We start from the raw sequence: 20,661 nt of genomic DNA on the forward strand, positions 1-20,661 counted from the left end.
CAAGTTGTTTTATACTTCACTATAGTAATTTAGGAATTATAACTCTTCAATTTTAACGTGCAGATTTAATTAAATGTGTAAGAGGAACTCATGTAAGGAAGGACTTTAAAATTTCTGTCAGTATTATTGTTTAACTCTACTTCTTTTCAGTAATGTCTGGAAAGATAAGCATTTAATTTTGAATAATCTGTAAATAATTTGCCATACTATAGGAAATAATAATTAAGCAGTCACATTTTTGTTGGAGATCTTAATATTCAGTCCTTTGTTTTAGGCCGGAGGATGGGCAATCTTATTACAGGCTGCTGTAGATCCTCTTGATGGTGTCGCCTTCATCTTTGGCGATGATGCCCTTCTGGATGTACGAGTCAACCTGCTGGTCCATGAAATCCTTCAGCTTGGAAAGGTCATAATCTAGAGAAGCAGGCATGGCAAATAGGTTTAAAATCTCAGGTTTAAAGAGGAAGTGCATGAGGATATTGTGAGCGGAAGGAAAGATCAAATGTTAAACTGTTCATGCACTGTCCTCTTAAGATGACACACCCAAACAAGCTCTGAGGGGGATTAAGGTCAGAGCATGTTTGTCTGATACTATGAAGATGCCATGTGTTATCATGCAAGAAAGAAGGACATAAAGAAATCTAAATGCAGTTTTACTTCTTGGAACAAAAACAAAAAAGTTCTAAATAAGCATATTTTCTAGTACATTCTCTTTCTTCAAGCTCCGCAAGTATTCACCTCTCCCCATGCTGTCACTGAGTACCACATCTCTAGGATGTAGTTATATTTAGAGATGAACACAGCCCAACTCGGTGTTATCCATCATTATGAAGAATGACTTTCAGAGCAGACATACAGCTGCAGCACCACCTCTCCCTGCCCTCGATTCAGAAGGAGGTGGAAGCAGAAGATAGAGGACAGCCAAAAGCTCCTCCAGCAACCTCTCTGCATTTTTAAGTTTTGTGATTCATTTTCAAGCTTAAAGTTACACTTTCCTTGCTGGTGACAAACAGGAGATGTGTGAGGGATTATCTGAATGTGATTATAGCCAGCATCACTTCTAGCAGTCTTCACTGCGAGAAGCTAAGAGCCAAATCAAGATGTCGCGTCAGTGTCCATCTGCTCCTCTGGTTAATCTTTGCCGTGTGTACGGACGTGCACACACACACGCATAAACGCAAACTCATTAACACACACGAACCCACAAGCGTGCAGTCTGCATTGATTGTCCTGATGGCTGCTTCTGTTAGAGTAAACACAATAAATGGCCCATCTTCCACTCAGTTTCCATGACACAGTTTTCAGATGAAAAGGCCTTTGTTTTCCTCTAGCTGTATTGTTCTCTCAGACAACAGAAAGAAAACAAGTTTGAGGACTTTGGGGAAGAGTTTAAGTTGAAAAGACAATGAGTAAGAAAAGGGTCCTGATGCTGTATTATATTAATAATACGGCGCCAGAAAATGAGCAAATTAGATGATTCTGACTGTGTGTCTGTTCTTACACCATTATCTGTCTGTGTCAGTTCCCAGACAGGCAGGCGGGTAAGGCCCCTGTTGTCCCGGACAACCATTCTCCACACTTGAATGCTAATGAAGTGTCCTATACGTGGGGCCAAGCTTGGAGATGAGCTGCAAAACAAAACTTCACTGCTGATCTGTCTTTCTCTCCCCTTTACTCTCCTCAGTGTTAATCTCTTCTTCTTGTTGTTTTCCTCTTTCCGCTGCGTTTAAGATGTGAGCAACAATCTGGGTCAAACTTTGCTTTTATCTGTAAATCCATCCGTCTATAATTTCTTATCCTATTGTTCAGCTGGGATCAGATCAAGCCAGCTACCATCAACGGCAATAATCCTCACTTGAGTTGGAACTTTTGTTTTCTTGTCTGAGATATCCTACTGAGATCATCTCCAATAGATAGATGGCCTGAATGGTGAGAACTCATTAGCATTTCATTCTCCTCTGCTTAATGAAGCACCACTGGGCATTGATTTTACACTGTGGAGAGCCCGACTGCAGGCCTTCCCAGTTAGGCGAGTGCACTGCTGTGAGTGAAAGTACCACAGCTTTCACAGGTCTGTATACTGGTGCATTTCCTGGACTACATGCTGCTTCAATATGCATGCTCACAACAAAAGTATGGAAAATATAAGTATTTCATTTCAGCTTTTTATGCTCTCTTTTTGGAGACCAACACAAAACCAGGTCGCCGCAACCTTTGTCTTGAAACAAGGCAGCTGTATCACAAGCAATTAGGACAGGCTCATTAAGAATGATCCATATTCATGAGATCAGAAGCAAAGAGCCTCCTACCCCCCCTTCACACACACACACACACACACACACACACACATTCTCCTTTAAATTGCAAATTGAGGCAACAAAAAGGGTCTTCACGTTTTGTGTTCTTTAAAGCGTCACGTCAGACCCGAGAGTTTTAGAAAAGTAAGGGTTTGCAAATGAGGACGTTCTTCGGACTTCCAACTTAGCTGTCATTGGAGATGGAAAAGCAGTTCATTTATTATACACCAACATCATATAACTGATTCAGGCCTGTATGATGTATGTTTCATCAGTTCGTTTTTTTTAATAAGCGAGCGTGCCTTACCATCTTTGCCTTCGTCTTTGTTGTGTTTCTTCAGCCATTCGATATTCTTCCTGATGGCCTCCAGATACGTCTCTGACTTGCCAGGCTGATCTGCAGGAATAAGAAAGAGAAAACGGGGAGAAGCACACATGACAATTTTCCTGAATAAATGATTTTTTTCATTTTAAAATGACTTTTGCTTCTCTTTGGGAGCATGACACTTAAACAATAGTCTTGATTTCACCAACTAGCCAGACAGTGCACTATTAAAATGATTAATTATTCACGTCTCAACATTTCCCAAAGCAAGCTTTAAGTTTCTTTTCGTTTTAGTAGCAGTGGAAACACGCTGGTAGCCAGAACTGTACTTTTATATTAAAAAAGCAGAATTACAAAAGCAGAAGACACATGGGTGCTGGTTAAATAATAACTAGAATGAGAAAAAAAAGGTTGGAACAACATCCCACCAGCAGCTGTCAGAGGTTTATTTATGTGACTATAAAACCCAATTTTTAAAGTAAACTTACATTTTGGTACACACCCTAATATAAGTAAGTATTAAACAGTTATTTAATTTATGTATTTAAATAAGTGTCAAATGGTGCAAATCACTGCAGCTTGTTCATAAAGATATATTACAGAGTTACGATAATGTAATGAATAAATTTTTCCGTTGCTGTTTAAACAAGTGTCTCATGGCAATCCCGCTCCATGTTTAACATCCCATTGTGTGTGTACATGGATTATATTGACAAGTACATAGAGTATAGTGGACAGGGAGAGAATAAAAGAAGCTGTGACAAGCTTTCCGGCGGGTGTTATTGGACTGGCCTAATTCAGAGACAAGCAGGGGCTTAATTATGAGCGGCCTGGACAACACAGTGTTGTTTATGATCAATCGAGTGAAAACAAAATGTCTAAAATTAAACTGGCTAGTATTTTCATTTTGAGTCGGACTGAAAAATAGTTTTGCTTCATTAAAGTCATGTGGGAATACTGTATTTATTTATGAAATGTGTATTTATTTGAGATGTCTGGCACGAAACAAAACAATAAATCATTAAGAAAAAGTAGATAAATAAATAAATAAAAATGATCCATGCAGTTTACAAGGGGACGGTTTATCAGATTGTGAGGGGCACAATAGTAAGATGGTTTAACATAGTTTTAGCTGATTATCAAATCCAAAACAACATATGAATAATTTCTCTTGTGGTCATCAGGATTTGGCTGAGAACTGACTGGTCTCGGTGGATGGCTGCTCCTCTTTGGTCGAATCTTTCAGGTTCTCATATTCCTTCTGCATCTTGGCGGCCTCGGCTTTGGTGTTGTCATCCTCATCCAAGTTTTTCCCTACAAGAGGATTAAAAAGGTTACATAGATGTTCTTTTTTTTTTTTTTTTTAAAGATAAATAAAGTAAGCTTGTGAAGATTAAAGATTCTACGTTGAGTTTGTTGTTTTGTTGTCAGTTTAGCAGGTTAGGTATCGCCACACATTTGGTATTATACTTCGCTAATCTGGATTAAAGTCCAAATACCTGAATTCCCTTTAAAAAAAAAAAATCTCATCTTCAATTCTCTCTTAAGTTAGATTTTTGTCTAGAAAGGCCAGAGACACTTTATCAGGCCCAACCTCAGTGATCTACAGTACAGTTGCTCCAAAGCACCCCCCCACTCCAAAGAAGATCACAGTACCATCTAAATTCTCTATAATGTCTCGATTCATGTTGTCTTTTTAATTAAATTCTTCCTTTACACTAAGATTTCAGCAATGCTATTTTGAAGAGAACAAGGCAGTTTCTTCAGTCCTAAATGACATGTAACAATATGGACTAAAACATCAGGGATTTTTGACAAAACATCTTGGTTTACCATAGGGTGCAATGACATCAGGGGTACCAAGGGACTTGCCCAGCTTGTTCTTGGTCTGCATGGCGATCATAGCATCCAGGTTCTCTGAAAGGTAGATGAAACAGGACGAACATTTACTTTGGATTTAATCAGCATTGTGTCTTCAGCTTTTGTTTGATGCAGAAGGTTATCACCGTTTGAAAAAGATTTAGATATTAATCACTAAAAAGAGACATGATGATCATCATTTTAGTAATAAAAAATATTACTTCTAGTACTACTACTACTACTAAAAATTTCTACTACAATTCCTAATTATTTGATTGTATATTGCAACAAATTTGGTGTAGTTTAAAAACAATTCAATATTTGGTGCCACAAATCCTTTTCTCCTCTAGATTTGTCAGATGCCGTAAGATTTGTAGTTATCTAATCTAAATATTGTTTTTATCTTCTCTGGAACAGCACATAAAAGTAACTATTTCATTCTGAGTGTTTGGACTTTGTAAAGTAATCCTCGGGGGTTTCATAGGGGTTAGATTATCATGTTTTCATAGAGGATTACAAAACAGGGAGACACAATGTGTCATATGGCGCGACAGGACAACAAGTCCTCTCTAGATTAACAGATGGGGGCTGGCTGCAAATCTTTTTTTTTTTTTTTTTTAATGGGGGTGGCAAATGTTGTAGAGATGCACATATCGAAGAGATAAACTGGAATCATTTTCTCTGTATTAGGTCCATTTCTATTTTTTTAAAATGATTTTTTCTTTGGCATTAAAAACTTTTGTGAATATTTAATACATAGTTTATATCACAGTTCAAACTTCTTCAAGTGTTTATTTTCTACTCTCATAAGATTCATTATAAGTTTGATTAGCTCCGCCAAGATGGATGGGATGTATTCGGTGGCGTTGGTTTGTCCTTTTGTCTGTCTGTTAGCAACATGACTCAAGTTATGGACTGATTTTGAATTTTTTTTAGGGAACCTCAGAAATGGACTCAGGAAACAAATTATTAGATTTTGGGGGTAATCCAGATAACTTCTAGGGGGATATTTTGCCTTTAGAGTTTCTAACTCAAATATAATGCCCACTATCATTGCCACTAAATAAATAAATAAATAATTAATGAATAAATCAAAGGCATGACAGAGGTCAGCACTTTCTGAGTGCTTCTAATTAATGTTTGTTATGAGATATTTTTGTATGTCAAGGCAATTTGTGAAAAGTGTCCTTTCTAGTTATTTTGGATTATTTGCTAAAGGAGGAAATATGTTATTAGAAATCATTCTGGATGGCCTTTTGTTCATGATTGATATTGATCAGGCTTTGCATGCTGATCGAACACATTGACAGAAAGACTATAAAGTAAGAAAACAAAAACAGGAAGTCTTGATTTGATTTCTTTAGCTGAATATAAAGGTGCGTTGGAATTTCCTCTCTTCTGTTTTCACTCCAGCCTCCTTTTATTTTTCATTATCTAACAATCCTACTCTCCCTCTTTCTATGAATACAATCCGCCTCCTCCCACCTGTGGAAGCACAGTGGAAGCCCACTCTTATGTTCTTTTTTTCTGCCCACAAGAACACACACACACTTCTTCCTCCTCCGCTCTCTTCCTTTTCTTTCTCTCCCTCTGTTTGTCTTAAGATCTGCATCACACATCAGCAGATAACAAATGACTGACAGATCTGTCTATTCAGTGGTGTACCTTGGTGACATACTGGAGCATCACAGTCATTTGGTGGGTGGTGGATGATGATGGGGTGGGGGGGGGGGGGGGGGGGGGGGGGGGGGGGGGGGTGTTGCTAGGCAATGGTGGAATACCACTTGATAATCTCTTCATAACCTGCACTACATGGAGCCAGACAGGTTGCCATGGAAAGTCACATGTTGTTCAATGGTATATGCCTGTTTAGTTTCAGGGTGCAGCTGCAGCAGTGGTCATCTGCTCTGCTACGTGAGGCAACCATGGCCCTTTGCTGCTACATGCAATTTATAGTCTAGATACAGTAAGTCAGGGCTTTTAAACTCAGTCCTATGACAGTCACAATCCTGCAGGTTTTCAATGTGTCGCTGCTCCAACAGACCTGGCTCAAATAAGTCATTTAGAAGAACTTCATAGGCTGTTGGATCTGTTAATTCAAGTCAGGGGTGTTGAAGCAGGAATACACCTATAGGACAACTCTTGTGGAACCAAGCTGAATAGCCCTGCAGTAGGTCAACCATAGTGTCACGGCTTGATGTAATCATTGTAAACATATCCTACTTAGCTTAGAGAGGGGTCACTAACTCTACTGAAGGGCTTTGAATCTCTTAACTAATCATTACTAAATTTGAAATATAAGATTTGAAAAACAAAAACTCTGAAGACATTATCTTGCACTGTGAAGTCCAAGTTAGTACCTAACATGTAAACCTGCAATAAAAACTAAACGTTGGCTTGAGTTATAACTACAATCCAAGCTTTATGGGACTTTTACTTCAATCTTTTAAGACTATAAAACCCATAAAATATGTCTGGAAAGTTTGGAAAGTTTAAAAAAGTGTATTCCCCCCCAAAATAGATATATACAGATACAGAATTGTTTGATTGAAACACCCTCAATCAGATCCTGATCGAGGATATCATCTATCCTTTTCTTGTTTTAAATTTAGTCTGGGACTGGATCTAATTTAAACTGAGAATATAAATCATATCACGGGTCTGGATTCCCTGAGGCAAATGCACAGAGATGGCAGCTGTCCTTTACAGGTGGCTGACCTTTCTACTGGTGATACATTTAATCTCTAGATAAAAAAAAACAAAAAAACAAGCAGCCAGAGTCATACAGGGTGCCCTTGATAATAATCTGCCTGCACAGACGTCAAACTCTATTGAGTCAACTGAGAGGAATCATTCGTCCAACAGAACACAATAAGAACAGCACAAATGAAAATGTTTAACACACAAAAGCATCTAAATTTAATGCAATAAATGGATTGAAGCCTTGGTCTTGAATCTTTCATCAGCTTTCTTCATAGAGATGTAGCATATGATTGAAATCAGCGCTGAAGTTAGAAATTACACTCGATATTCTGAATCTTCCTGATCATACTTAATGTAAGGATGATATCAGTTATATATTGATCAAAGCCTGTTGAGCCATCAGTTCAGGAAGCGGACAGCCCAGCTGTCAGCATAAAAACAGCAGAAGATGTTGGCAAACTGGTTATTTAAGATGATTATAAGAGTAGCAATACAGGACTCAAAGCAGAACCCTCATGAATGCACGATTTTATTAAACTACTACTCCCAAGAAAAGACTATATATAAAAATATATATATATCTTTCTGCTGTTAACAGGTTAATCATATCCTCTCATGTCTTACCTAGATATGACACGCCTTCCTCTGGTGTGATGGTGCCATATTTCACCATCATCTTCACGAAATCGATCAAAGTCTTCATGATGGTGATCAGTGTCTCCCTCTCCTGAGTGTCTTGATCTGTGAAAGTAAAACAGAGGACACATCTAAGACCATTATCTGACATTGGTAGGTGGTTGGGAAGTGATTGTGGTGCTAGTGTAACCACATGGTGTTTGACTGTGGTGTTCATGTTGATTGGATTAGAAATAATTAGCTCAGCTTGTGAGTGAGTGAGTTTTCATATGGACTTCCTAGATGTGCAGGAAACAAATGTAGGAATAAAACACACACATCACACTGGAAAAAAACAACATTGCCATGACTACAACATCAATGTCTAGTCCTGCTGTTGAGCTGAGGAGCTGCTATGTGTGGACAGAAGATGCTGCTAAATGTCAGTCTGAGTGTGTTTCTACCTGAATCAAGGCTTTTAAGCAGACGGTAGAAGTTCGGGAAGTACTGCAGGTCCTGGAGCCCATCTTCAGGGCTCACCTCATTGCCCTCCTCAGCATCTTTGTCCCAGGTGTTATCCACATCTTCATCCACATCCCGGTCCACCTCATCCTCAATCTCATCATCATTATCTTCCTCATCTTCATCTTCGTTGTAGCGTCTCCTGGGTGGCTCCCACATGTCCTGCAAAATGACAGCTATTATTATTTTTCATTGTTTTCTACGTTACCATGACGGCAGCTTCTCTGCAGGGTTTTACCGTGTCTGAGCCCTGGTCGTCTTGCTCGCCCTTGTTTTCATCATTGCTCAGAATGTCCTCAATTTCATTGTTCTTGGCATTTTTGGTGATGAGGTCCTGGAGAGCCTCAGCCACCTGGTACTCCAGAGTATCTGCCTGGTTTTCTGTGATCTACAATAAAATAAAGAGAATTGGAACAAAACAAAATAGGGTGAAGTGAATATAAAACTTTTTAGGTCACATATTGATCACAATAACTGGGGGGGGATCAATGTGAGAGAGCATCACCAAACTGCTGTGTACAGTGTCAGAAAAGTAATTCACAGCTGAAATCATGGAACAAAAAGCAATTAACACATCTCCTCATCTCCCATTGAGCAAAAAAGGGTGTGCACAGACAGACAGAGTTCCTGCAGAGAAAATGTCGTGCAACATGCTGGGTTGGATTCAATGAGATTATCAGAGGGGGGAGCACAAGCTCAGAGCTTACCAGCCCCAGTTTGAGCAGTTTGGAAACAATCCTGTCAAACACCCCTCTGTCGTCTTCCTCATAGATTTTGTTGGCAATCTTCTGAACGATGTCTTCAGCTGTCAGAGGGGTGCCGTCAACTTGACGGAAGCTTTCTGGGTCATCTGCAAGGAGATTGCATATGTCATTAATGATTTTTCTTTTCACTGGTGGGGTTACAAGATATATGCATTTGCTTTTACTTTAATTCAATAAAATTTATGACATCTTGTCAGTTTTCACGCTTTCTTTTCTTTTTTAAAAAAAAAATAGTTTCTTCATTTACATTATTCACGCCGTGCAAAAGTGATGCTTAAATCTTGAATTTTCCACTGTTCTGCGCAGTCTATGTTTTTTCTTTGTTTATTTATTGAGTCTCTTTTTCAATGGATTAAAGAAAAAAGCCAGTGGTGAATACGTTCCCATCCGTTATATTTAGGACACTATATCTGCGCTACTGAGTAAGAAATGTACAACTGCTACAGCTTGACTCTTGCGTAACAAACCCCTGCTGCTTCTCAAAGTTCAAACACAATGAGAATAAGCATATTTTAAACTTTTTTATAGCTTGTGTTGGCAGATTGAATCATATGTACTTTACTTTCTATTTTTGACTTCCAGGAGAAAATAAGAAATGAAAACTGTTTGCCAAAGGTAGATGAAGCGTAATATCAAAAGCTTTGTGTCATCGCTGGTATGACTGCACAAATCAAGGAAGTGTTGCACTCAGCGCTTTGTGTCTGAGTCACCTCAGCTCACAGAGAGCTTTGTGGCTACTGGTCAAATTACATGCGGTAAAATGTGAACCTGTTTGATGAAGTCCACTGAGAAAAACACTAAACACATGATTGGATTTGGATTAAATCTGCAAAACAAATTAACTCTAATTAAGTGAAAAATTGTTTTTAGCTCTGACAGATCCCGGTGATGGGACAGGTGCTCTGATGTGATCATAAATGAGGTCTTTTTTTATTGTTTCACATAGGATAGAGATGAGATCGCCATGACATTTAAACGTCTCCTGTGAAATTAAAGAAGAAAAAAGCTTGTACCATAGCAGAGCATGACATCCAAGGTGACAGAAATGGAGGTATAATCTTGTACTCTTGATTTCACGTGTACCGTCTTTGACTCTTTCTATCTGTCTGTGCTGATCCTTGCCACACACGTGTTTCCTCTGCCTACTCTTTCTTAAAATGTCTATGTGAGCCTGTCCATGATGATGCAAGCAGCAGTCCGAGACCTTTTTATTTCCATTTTAGAACAATATGCACGTTGAGTGTGAAACATGGTTACCATAGTCCATGCCATTCTTGGTGGAGTCGTAGTCATCTGCAAGACGTCGACTCTTTGTAGAGTCTGATTCATCAGGAACGTATTGATCCTCTTTCTTGACATTTGCCTCGGTGGTCTCTTTCGACTTCTGGTCATCAGCCAGGGACTTGAGCATGGTAAAGTCATCACTGTCCCGCTCTGACTCGGTGTCCTTGGAGGCAGCGGGACGCTTGCTCTCTGTCAGGCAGAGGAAACAGACTGAGTAATGTTGAGGATGAGAAACTATCATATTTCCATGATTCTAGCCGTCTGTCAGTAGGAAAGAGGAGGGTTTTACAGGAAAGAGTGCAACCTGAATCTGCTCAGCAGAGGGGAATAAAGTCATTAATTGATTGGCATTGAGGCTTCCTCTTACCAGCTGACTGTACTGCAGCCTTCACGCTGTCTGCCTCAGCAATCTGGGGAAATGACAAATATTGAACACATAATTTCCACTCAGGATATAAGCTCTGATTACTGATGCTTGCTAGGCTAATACCCAGGCTGTTTGACAAGTGATCATAAAGCTCATTTGGCCGGATATTGAATGGGGAAAATTAACCATGTCGCATGAAGACTGAGGAGCTCACCTGCTCTTGTAGTGGTCTTTCTTCTGTCAACTGTCTGTTGTACACAGTTTGATCTAAAACAATAGAAAAGCAATCATAAAAAAAACTGGTGGATCCAAACAAGCCAGACTTTTAAGGTTACAATACCTTCAACACAAAAACACGTTTTAGAAATACAAATTTGACTTCTGTCAATTGAATACATGTTATCTTTCGCATTTGATATGGGTTTCTGGTGCCCTAACTCTCCACCAGAGGCACAGCTTAATCGGATTATCAAACAAAAGATTAAACTGTTGCGAAAATAGACCACAAGCGGCCTTAAGCGACCAGCGCAGTGGAAAACACCATCAGCCGCTGTGAGCTGGAGCTCAACTTTAAAGCCACTGCCTTTTGCTCTGTGATGTTTTCTTTGTCAACAGGATTCCAATTGAAATAACTGGAACACCACCAACAATATAACTAATTCATAAACCGCTGTAAAATATTAAGATAAAGTAAACACGTGTGGAGAATTTAGTTTTTTTGTGTGTGCCTTCATCTTAGTCTACTTTAGAGGTATTTTAAATCTTTCTTTTTAGTTTAATAGCTACCTCACACTATTTGTTCCCACAAAGCATTTGAACTCACCATCCGTGGAGGCTGTAGGTGTGGGGAAGGCAGATATCTGGCTCAATACATTCAGAGCAAGAAGACAGACGAGGACGGAAAGGCCAACGCATTTGGACGCCATCCTGAAAGAAGCTGTCTCGGAGCGTCCAGGAGCGAGTTGACTCCTGGGGTTCTTTTTGTTGTCTGGGTTCCGCTTCCCTGGAAAAAAACAACAACAAAAAACTAAAGTGCTGAATGTGTGGACAGCTCCACTCCGGCTGCTGGTGCTGAAACCGCCGCGATGGCTCCGCCTTGGGCACCCGTTCTGTGAGACGCACCGGGCGGGGAGGGGCTGGGCAAATCTCCGCTGGACCCTGGAGCTGTTGACGCGCCGCGGTGCTGAAACCAGGTCACCCTCTCTAATTAAAACCAGATAAGTAAGGAGGCTCGTCAAGCCCCGTGTGAGCTACAGCATCACCTGCCAGCGCAGTAACACAGCTCACTACAACAAGACCCCCCCCCCCCCCCCTCCGTCTTAGAAGAGGAGGAGGAGGAAGAGGAGGAGATAAACACTGCAAGAAGTGTCCATGTTTTATGTAATTTTTTATGTCCATCTAAAACAAAAGGCATTGAAATATTTTTGCCAAAAGATTTGAAAACAAATTACATTAATTTCTTTCTGATATAATACCCTCACTTATGGAAACGGAACAGTTTGATCCATTATCCAGTGAAAAAGTGGAAAAACTGGGCTATTTCAATGAATTAATATGTTTTTACTGTTATGCATTCAGTTTTCCAAACCACTACATATTAAATACTCCTGGGGATAAAAACAAAAGACACAGAGGAAGATATCTTTTGCAGCGTAGCTGCAGAAAAAAACGCCCATTTCGTGCGTCATTCACAACCTGCGTCATGTTTGTAGACCTTACTGTCCAGTCAATAGCAACCTATCTTAAAACGGCAATTAAGCCCATGAACAAACAAAATATATATCGGGACAGTTTTATGAGTGCTTTGCTTTGCTTTCATAACCTCAGCCTGCTGTTAATTTGATGTAAGCTTGGGTGTTTGCCTTTTAAGAGTAATAGGTGCTATTTCCAGTCCTAAGTGGTTTACTCTCCAGTTTCCTTTAATTTTAAAGCTTGTTTTTTAGACTTGAACAAAAAAAGTAGAAATTGAAAATGATACATTTGTTCATCTGGATTTTTCCCCTTTCCTTATTTGTTGCAAATAAAAAATGTCCTGAAATTGAAAAGCAAAATGAAACTAAATCAAATGTTCTGAATTTTAAACCTTCAGGCCATAAATATTTCATTGATGGACGCCTTCCCTGTCAGCTGTTTCTAACCAACAAGCAAGTCATTAGCAGCAAGAAGACATATGATTTGGATGATGCAGCGTTACCACTAATCCTCTGGTTTATGAAAGCTTTATAAGAGATTAAAATGCATCTTGGTCAGTAATTGCACAAACCTCTTTCACAGGAATCATTTCACACCATTCATGTTTATCATTTTGACTGAACTAAGGTGAACTCTTTTCTTAATTTTCTCTGAGTGCAGAGTAAATGTTTTAATTCTTTTCAGTAGCAGCTGATGAGACCTCTCTCTTTTTTACACTTTGGAAGTGAAATTGTGTTTAAAAAAAAACTGATTTGCGTGTGTCATCCACGATCATAGTTCAGATTTATTATACATGACCACACAGAACAGCATGTGTGAGTTGTGTCAGTAGATCATGCAATGACTCAATAGTTTTTTTTTTAATATCATCGACTTTGTCAGAGTATACATTTTGCTTTACTGAACCCATATTAAATGCAACATTTAACAAAATGTTGGTACTAAATTATTGATGGTGCAAAAATTAATTATGTACAGTTTTGGAGGGAACAGTAGACTGCACAAATAATAAAAATGGCATGCAATATAGATTCTCATCATGTTATCTCTCCAGAGAATAAAAAAATTGGACACAAACTAATACAATTGCACATAAAGAAAACATTAAAAGATCTCTGTTTGCAATTTATTACCAAAATCTAATAAGTTTAAGTGCATATCGTTCAACTGTTTTGTTAGAAATGCATTAAAATAACACATCTTTAGACATGCATGTGCTTTCAAATATTAAAATGAAAGCTGCTCTGTCACTGCGCTCTGATCAGAGCAGGATGGGATGTTTGCCACCTCCTGTTGGATGACTGTACTTCCTGCTTGCCTCAGCAGTCCAAAAGAACAGGAGTCATGCCAACAGCAGAAAGCTTTCTGTGAAATTAAAATAAAAACACCAGCACACACTCCAGGAAAATCAAGTAACTCATCAGAAGAAGTGAGAAGAGGATCGTGAGATTTTCCAGCCTTATCAATTTTCTCCATTAGTAATTCATATGAACACATTCACCACCAATCCCTCACATCTGAATCATTTGAGTTTTCATATGCATGCAAGTGTACATGTCTGGAGCCACTCTGCTGCCATGCACACTGTAGTTCACCACTGACATCTGGTGAATGATGGCTGTAATTACACTTCTTCTCTTACTGTCCAGTGCATCCTAATCTAATATGAAGGAAAATAGCCGGAGAGAAATTAAAACAACAAAGTATTTAGGTTTTATTATACTAGGTTGAATACATCAACATGACCCCCCTCCAAATTCTGTTCTTGTTCACATGACAAAAGTCTGTTTTACCTCCAGCACATAGATATGTTAAAGGTGAGATGCTAACATGTTATTATTTTACCATCTCATCAAAATTATGACTGACTCTATGTGGATTATTAAATTCCACATCATATTTGTGTTCATATTGTGAATTTACTGCCATCATGTGTTTACTTTTTGTATCACAGCATGATACAGCTTTAGTTTGGTGAACCTTTTAAAAAGATATACAGTACCAGTGTGTGTGGAAACATGTGTCCACACAATTCACACAGTGCATCAGTGATGAGAGCATGATTATAGACCTGAGAACATGAAAGAGTTGGCAAAGATCCCTAATCTAAACTCAGAAAGTGTACGTTTAGCTGAAACAACACAACCATGTAACATCAGTTTAAATGTAACGACTGAAAAGATGTACGTTATGATATAACTAAAGTCCATTCATGGTATGCAAATTTCCACAAAAGAAAAGTTCCAGAAACCAAAGGTGCATGTTTGGCCGACCCAGCAGCTCAGGGAAGAGAAAACCAGGGTGAACAGAGGCTTTGATGATTTTTATGTCTCCTGATGTGTCATGAGACAGAAATGTCTTCCAGAGAGGGCAGTGAGCAGCCAGTTCAACTTCAATTCAACTTTATTTATATAGCGTCAAATCACGGCAATGCCATCTCAAGACGCTTTACAGACAGAGGGGAAAACATAATGAAGGCCAATTCATAACAGCCTATATAAGGAAACCAACAGATTGAGTTGAGTCCAACTCAATCTCCCATCCTGAGCAAGCACACTGGCAACAGTGGGAAGGAAAAAAACTCCCTTTTAACAGGAAGGAAACCTCCGTCAGAACCCGGCTCAGGACAGGCAGCCATCTGCCTCTGCTGTGTGGGGGGAAGAGGACAGAAAGACAACAGACAACAGGAACTGCTACTCCCGGCCAGGGAGACCTGCTGAGACAGGAGACATACATGTTAATGATGCAACACTGTTATGGGGGGGGGGGTAAAAGAAAGAGATAAAGAGAAAAAGAAAGAAGCTCAGTGTATCAGGAAATGTCCCTCAGCAGTCTAAACCTATAGCAGCATAACTAAGGGATGCTAACCATCCCTAGCTATAGGACTTATCAAAAAGATAAGTCTTCAGCCTAGTCTTAAAGGTGGGGAGGGTGTCTGCTTCCCTAACACTAACTGGGAGCTTATTCCATAAGAGAGGGGCCTGATAACCAAAGGCTCTGCCTCCTGCTCGGCTCTTTGAGACTCTAGGAACCACAAGTAAGCCTGCAGTCTGCGAATGAAGTACTCTGCTTGGTATATAAGGAACAATGAGGTCTTTGATATATAGTGGTGCCTGGTTGTGGAGGGCTTTATATGTAAGGAGAAGGATTTTAAATTCTATTCTAGATTCAACAGGCAGCCAATGAAGAGAGGCTAAAACTGGAGAAATATGATCTCTCATGCTGGTTCTGGTCAGGACTCTGGCTGCAGAATTCTGGATCAGCTGAAGGGTTTTCAGGGCATATTTAGGACAGCCCAGTAATAGAGAGTTACAGTAATCTAGTCTCGAAGTAACAAAAGCGTGAACCAGTTTTTCTGCATCACTCTGAGACAGAATGTCCCTAATTTTGGCTATATTATGTAAATGAAAGAAGGCTGTTTTAGTAACCTGCTTAATATGTGGACCAAAGGACAGGTCAGGGTCAAATATTACTCCAAGGTTTCTCACTGTAGCACTGGAAGCTAAAGTAATGCCATCCAGGTTCATTACAAAACCGGAAAATTTAGCTCTGAGTTTTTCAGATCCAACGAGAATTACTTCAGTCTTATCTGAGTTTAAGAGGAGAAAATTTCTAGACATCCAAGTCTTTATGTCTATGAGACAATTTTGTAGCCTATTGGGCTGATTTGTTTCATCTGGTTTAAAGGATAAGTATAGTTGAGTATCATCTGCATAACAATGAAAGTTTATTCCATGCTGTCTAATAATTTTGCCTAAAGGGAGCATATATAGCGTGAAGAGTATTGGTCCAAGTACAGAACCTTGAGGAACTCCATGACTTACTGTAGTTTGGGAGGAGGACTTGTCATTTACATGAACGAACTGAAGTCTATCAGATAAATATGATTTAAACCAGCTTAACGCTGTACCTGTAATTCCAATCACCTGTTCTAGTCTTTGTAACAGAATGTTATGATCAAATGCAGCACTAAGATCAAGCAAGATAAGTACGGACACAAGTCCTTTGTCTGAGGCCATAAGAAGGTCATTAGTAACTTTCACCAATGCTGTCTCAGTACTATGATGAGCTCTAAATCCTGACTGAAACTCCTCGCATAAATTATTTCTGCTCAGGTGGGCATGTAGCTGAGCGGAAACTATTTTCTCCAGAATTTTGGACATAAACGGGAGGTTAGATATAGGTCTATAATTTGCTATCACCTCTGGATCCAGAGATTGCTTTTTAAGTAAAGGCTTGATTACAGCAGTTTTAAATGATTGTGGAACATATCCTGTCACTAAAGACATATTGATAAGATTTAGTAGTGATGTATTAATTAAAGGGAAAATGTCCTTAAAGAGGCTCGTTGGGAGAGGGTCTAAGATACAGATGAATGGTTTAGATGAAGCTATTATTTTAGTTAATTCAGAGGGTTGGACAGGACAGAAACTATTTAGACACAAGTCAGATCCTGGTTCTAAGGATGCTTCGGAGACCACAACAGGCTCAACATTATAGGTAGAAGGAAGAGTATTGTGAATTTGATCTCTAATAGTGTCAATTTTATTCCTGAAAAAATACATGAAATCATCACAGCTAAGTGAGAAAGGAATACATGGCTCCACAGCACTCCGGCTCCTAGTAAGCCTAGCTACAGTGCTGAAAAGAAACCGAGGGTTGTTTTTGATTTCCTCTATCAATGATGAATAATAAGCTGTTCTTGCCGTACGTAAGGCTTTTTTGTATACGCTTAAACTTTCTTTCCAGGTTAAGTGAGACTCCTCTAGTCCTGATGAACGCCATCTGTTTTCCAAACGCCTTGATGCCTGTTTTAGAGCTCGAAGCTGGGAATTAAACCAGGGAGCCTTCATAATCTTACCTAATTTCTTCTTCTTTAGGGGAGCAACATTATCCAAGGTTGTACGCATTGAAGCTGTTATAGTATCAGCATGTTGATCAATCTGAGCAGGAGTAAGGCTTAAAGGGGGACTCTCAGTCATGCTAACACATGGTAGATGTGAAAAAATTGATTCAATTGATTGTTTAAATTTTGTAATATTATTGTATGATAAACATCTACTATAGTAGAATTTATTTTTGGTCAGTGAGTAATCAAATAAAGTGAATTCAAAGGTTAACAAGAAGTGATCGGACAAGACAGGGTTTTGAGGAAATACTTTGAGCTTATCAGTCTCAATACCATATGTTAGAACAAGATCAAGAGTATGGCCATGAGAGTGAGTGGCCAGTCATTTTTTGCTCTCAGTTTTCACCCCTCTGAAGTGCTTTCTTATCTGCAGCAGAGGAGCCTGGATACCACACCAGCAGGAAATATCTTAGGCGGCTCTCTATGTTTGTGTGGTAGAAGGCCACACAAACTCTATCAGCGAGTGCAGCATTTGCTTTGCTCTCTTGACAGTTGCAGTGGTGGGGGTTGGTTTGGAGAGTTTCTCTGAGAAAAAGACCAGGTTATTTACTGAACCCCAGTCTGACAGCCTTTTTTCTAAATCTAATCCCTGCATAATGACTCATCTCCACCTATGATGAGTCTTATGATGGTGATTGAATGGTAGTACAGAATTGGACTCAGCACACACCTCTGTACTGCATTAGTGCTTAATGAGTTGGAGCAGAAGTGGGGACCTACTAATGATCTGTTTTGATTAAACAGATGATTTGGATGATGTAACATGTCACTTATGCTATGCTTGATTAAACTCTTACACAGAATTGAGAAAAAAGTAATAAATCTTTATTTCTTTGACTAAACCTTCATGCAGTCCTTCATCTAGAAGTTTCCACAATTTATGACCGTCCCCTAAGGATACATAAAATCATTTGAAAAATAAAATATTCAGTCTTTCGGTTCTGAGGTTGTACATTTAAAGACTAAAAAGATGATCCAAGTTCCTGTGATCCAAATAAAACAAATCCACAAAAGTCCAATTTATGATAATTGGATTTATAAAAGTCAACTCCTAAAATATAATTGTCTTGTCTTTGAATCTTGTCTTTGATTTAATCCCCCATCCTGGGATGAGTTGGCTGGGAAGGACAGGAAAGATGGATCAACAAGCACACAAGCACCAAAGCTTTGAGTCAAGGATTCCTGCTGTGAGGAAGAAGAGAAATAAGAGTACAACAATGCTGTCATAACATCCATCCATCCATCCATCCATCCATCCATCCATCCATCCATCCATCCATCCATCCATCTTCTTAACTGCTTAGTCCGATTCAGGGTCGTGGGAAGCTGAAGCCCGTCCCAGCAATCATTGGCCGGTAGGCAGAGTACACTCTGGACAGATCGCTAATCCATCACAGGTCCAATACAGAAACACAAACACTGCCATAAATGTATACATGGAAAATAAAGAGCAGAGAGATGAAAATAGAATGAAGGCTCTGTGTATCATGAGACGTCCCCCAGTGGTCTATGGCAGCATAACTAAGGGATCTCTAACCATCCCTCCCTATAAGATCTATCAAAAAGGAAAGTTTTAAGCCTGATCTAAAGCTGTGTCTCCTACAAAACCCAGACACGGTTTAGGTTCCATAAGAGAGGAACCAGATAGACAAAGGCTCTACTTCCGATTTAGAGAATCTGGGAACCAAAAGTAAACATGCAGTCTGAGAGCAAAGTGCCATGTTGGTAAAACATAGAACTATGACATCTTTGATTTACAATAATGCCTGGCCATGGAGAGCTTTATATGTTAGGAAAAGAATCTTAAATTCTTTTTTGGTTTTAACATAGAACCAATTAATATAAATATATAATAATAAGTTGCTGTTTTTAAAATAAACCTTTCCTCTTTTGTACTTTCCACATAATTGGAACATTGCTTAACATGCTAATACTGGTGTAATATTCAGTCTCAGCAAACCACATGGTGTCACACTAGAGCTGCAGAATATCAGTTCAAGTCAGACCAAAACTGCAAGCATTGCCCATCTTCAACCGAAAACCAAAGCAAGGTTGACTCCTGACATAGTCTTCTGTCTGTGGAAAGGTTTTTATCCTGAACAGAGCAGACTGGACAGACTGGCTTCACATGCTGCAGGCATAACATGTAACTCAAGAGCTTGGTCTGAGCGATTGCATTCCCTTTGCTGCAGCATTTCATGTTTAGGTAGATGGCCATCTAACCAAAATACAGATTTTACAAACAGAGAAACACAGGAGTCCCAGCTGTGGATATGCTGCGCTTGTTTCAGGGGAAGGAAGGAAGCAGCGGGACAAGCTGGTGTCATGGAATTTATTTAATTTGTTCTCTTTCTTTGTAAATCCCCTCTGACTCTCTTTTTGGGAAGACCTAAACATTGCTTTTCTCTGGGGAAAAACACTGAAGAAGATGAATCTTCTCTTTATATCAGACTCAGGGGAATTCTGTTTGGACCTCAAAGATTACCCGTTTCAGCAGATATTCAGGGAAGGTTGTGCTTTTGATGCTCCATCTATTTGAAGCTTTCTTTAGACAGTGTGTAGGGTAACACTTTATTTATCCAGTTAAAACCCCTGCAGTTACTTGGCACAAATAGCCAAGTGTGTGTTAAGGGGATCGTTCTCTCACACAGATTCGTATCTGTGGTCAGTAGGCTTGTGCAATGGATTGCATCGGAAATGCTTTCTTTTGACAAATAACTGCACTGTTAATATTACTCATAAAATTTTATGAGCAGCATATCTGTAATAAATTATGTTGATTTTAAACTCAAACAAACAATTCATGCAAAGAGTTTCTTCACCACCAGAGGCTTTTGTTTTCTTTTTATCTTCACGTGTAGAGGAGAGGTCAGGGAGGTCACAGTGAATTTTTCCTAATGAGGCTTAGTAGATGGTGAAATGCCACTGCAAATACATGGCATGATACCACCCAGTTTGTTTGTTATGATCTTTTTCAGTCTTACTGACTGTACTATTTAAATGTTTTACCACCTGTAGGCAGTTGCTGCAAATGAGCCAGCATTCCTGAACATTTTGAAAGGTCACATATCCTGCAGTGGAGAGCCAACATGTGACCTCCCAAGGGTGTTATTGACAGTCGAGCCGCTCTTTCATCAGCTGACATTAAGTTATGATGCCGGTGACTTCTTCCTCACTCTCTGATCCTTTGTGGAGCAGCTTTGGAAGTTCAGTATGCCAGAGGGCGTTTCAGTCCCCAAACACTCCTCGACAATGAAAAGATTCATGTGTTTTGTTTTGTTTTGTTTTTTTTTATTTGGTCCTATTGAGCTTCACTTCTGAGA

General features: G+C 39.3%; 1 protein-coding gene across 1 annotated transcript; it reads right to left on the reverse strand.

The window, feature by feature from the left end:
* Positions 1-295: 295 nt before the first annotated feature.
* Positions 296-11,663, reverse strand: scg3 (secretogranin III; the record flags this gene model as incomplete). The annotated part of the gene is made up of 12 exons (XM_079242771.1): positions 296-414; positions 2,605-2,694; positions 3,826-3,936; positions 4,456-4,539; positions 7,810-7,926; positions 8,265-8,484; positions 8,561-8,710; positions 9,030-9,172; positions 10,344-10,559; positions 10,738-10,780; positions 10,952-11,004; positions 11,561-11,663. 12 exons carry the CDS (start codon positions 11,661-11,663, stop codon positions 296-298), a joined length of 1,449 nt encoding a protein of 482 aa, XP_079098897.1.
* Between the last annotated feature and the right edge of the window lie 8,998 nt (positions 11,664-20,661).

The sequence above is a fragment of the Telmatherina bonti genome (genome assembly GCF_933228915.1).
Source record: "Telmatherina bonti genome assembly, chromosome: 1".
Lineage (NCBI taxonomy): Eukaryota > Metazoa > Chordata > Actinopteri > Atheriniformes > Telmatherinidae > Telmatherina > Telmatherina bonti.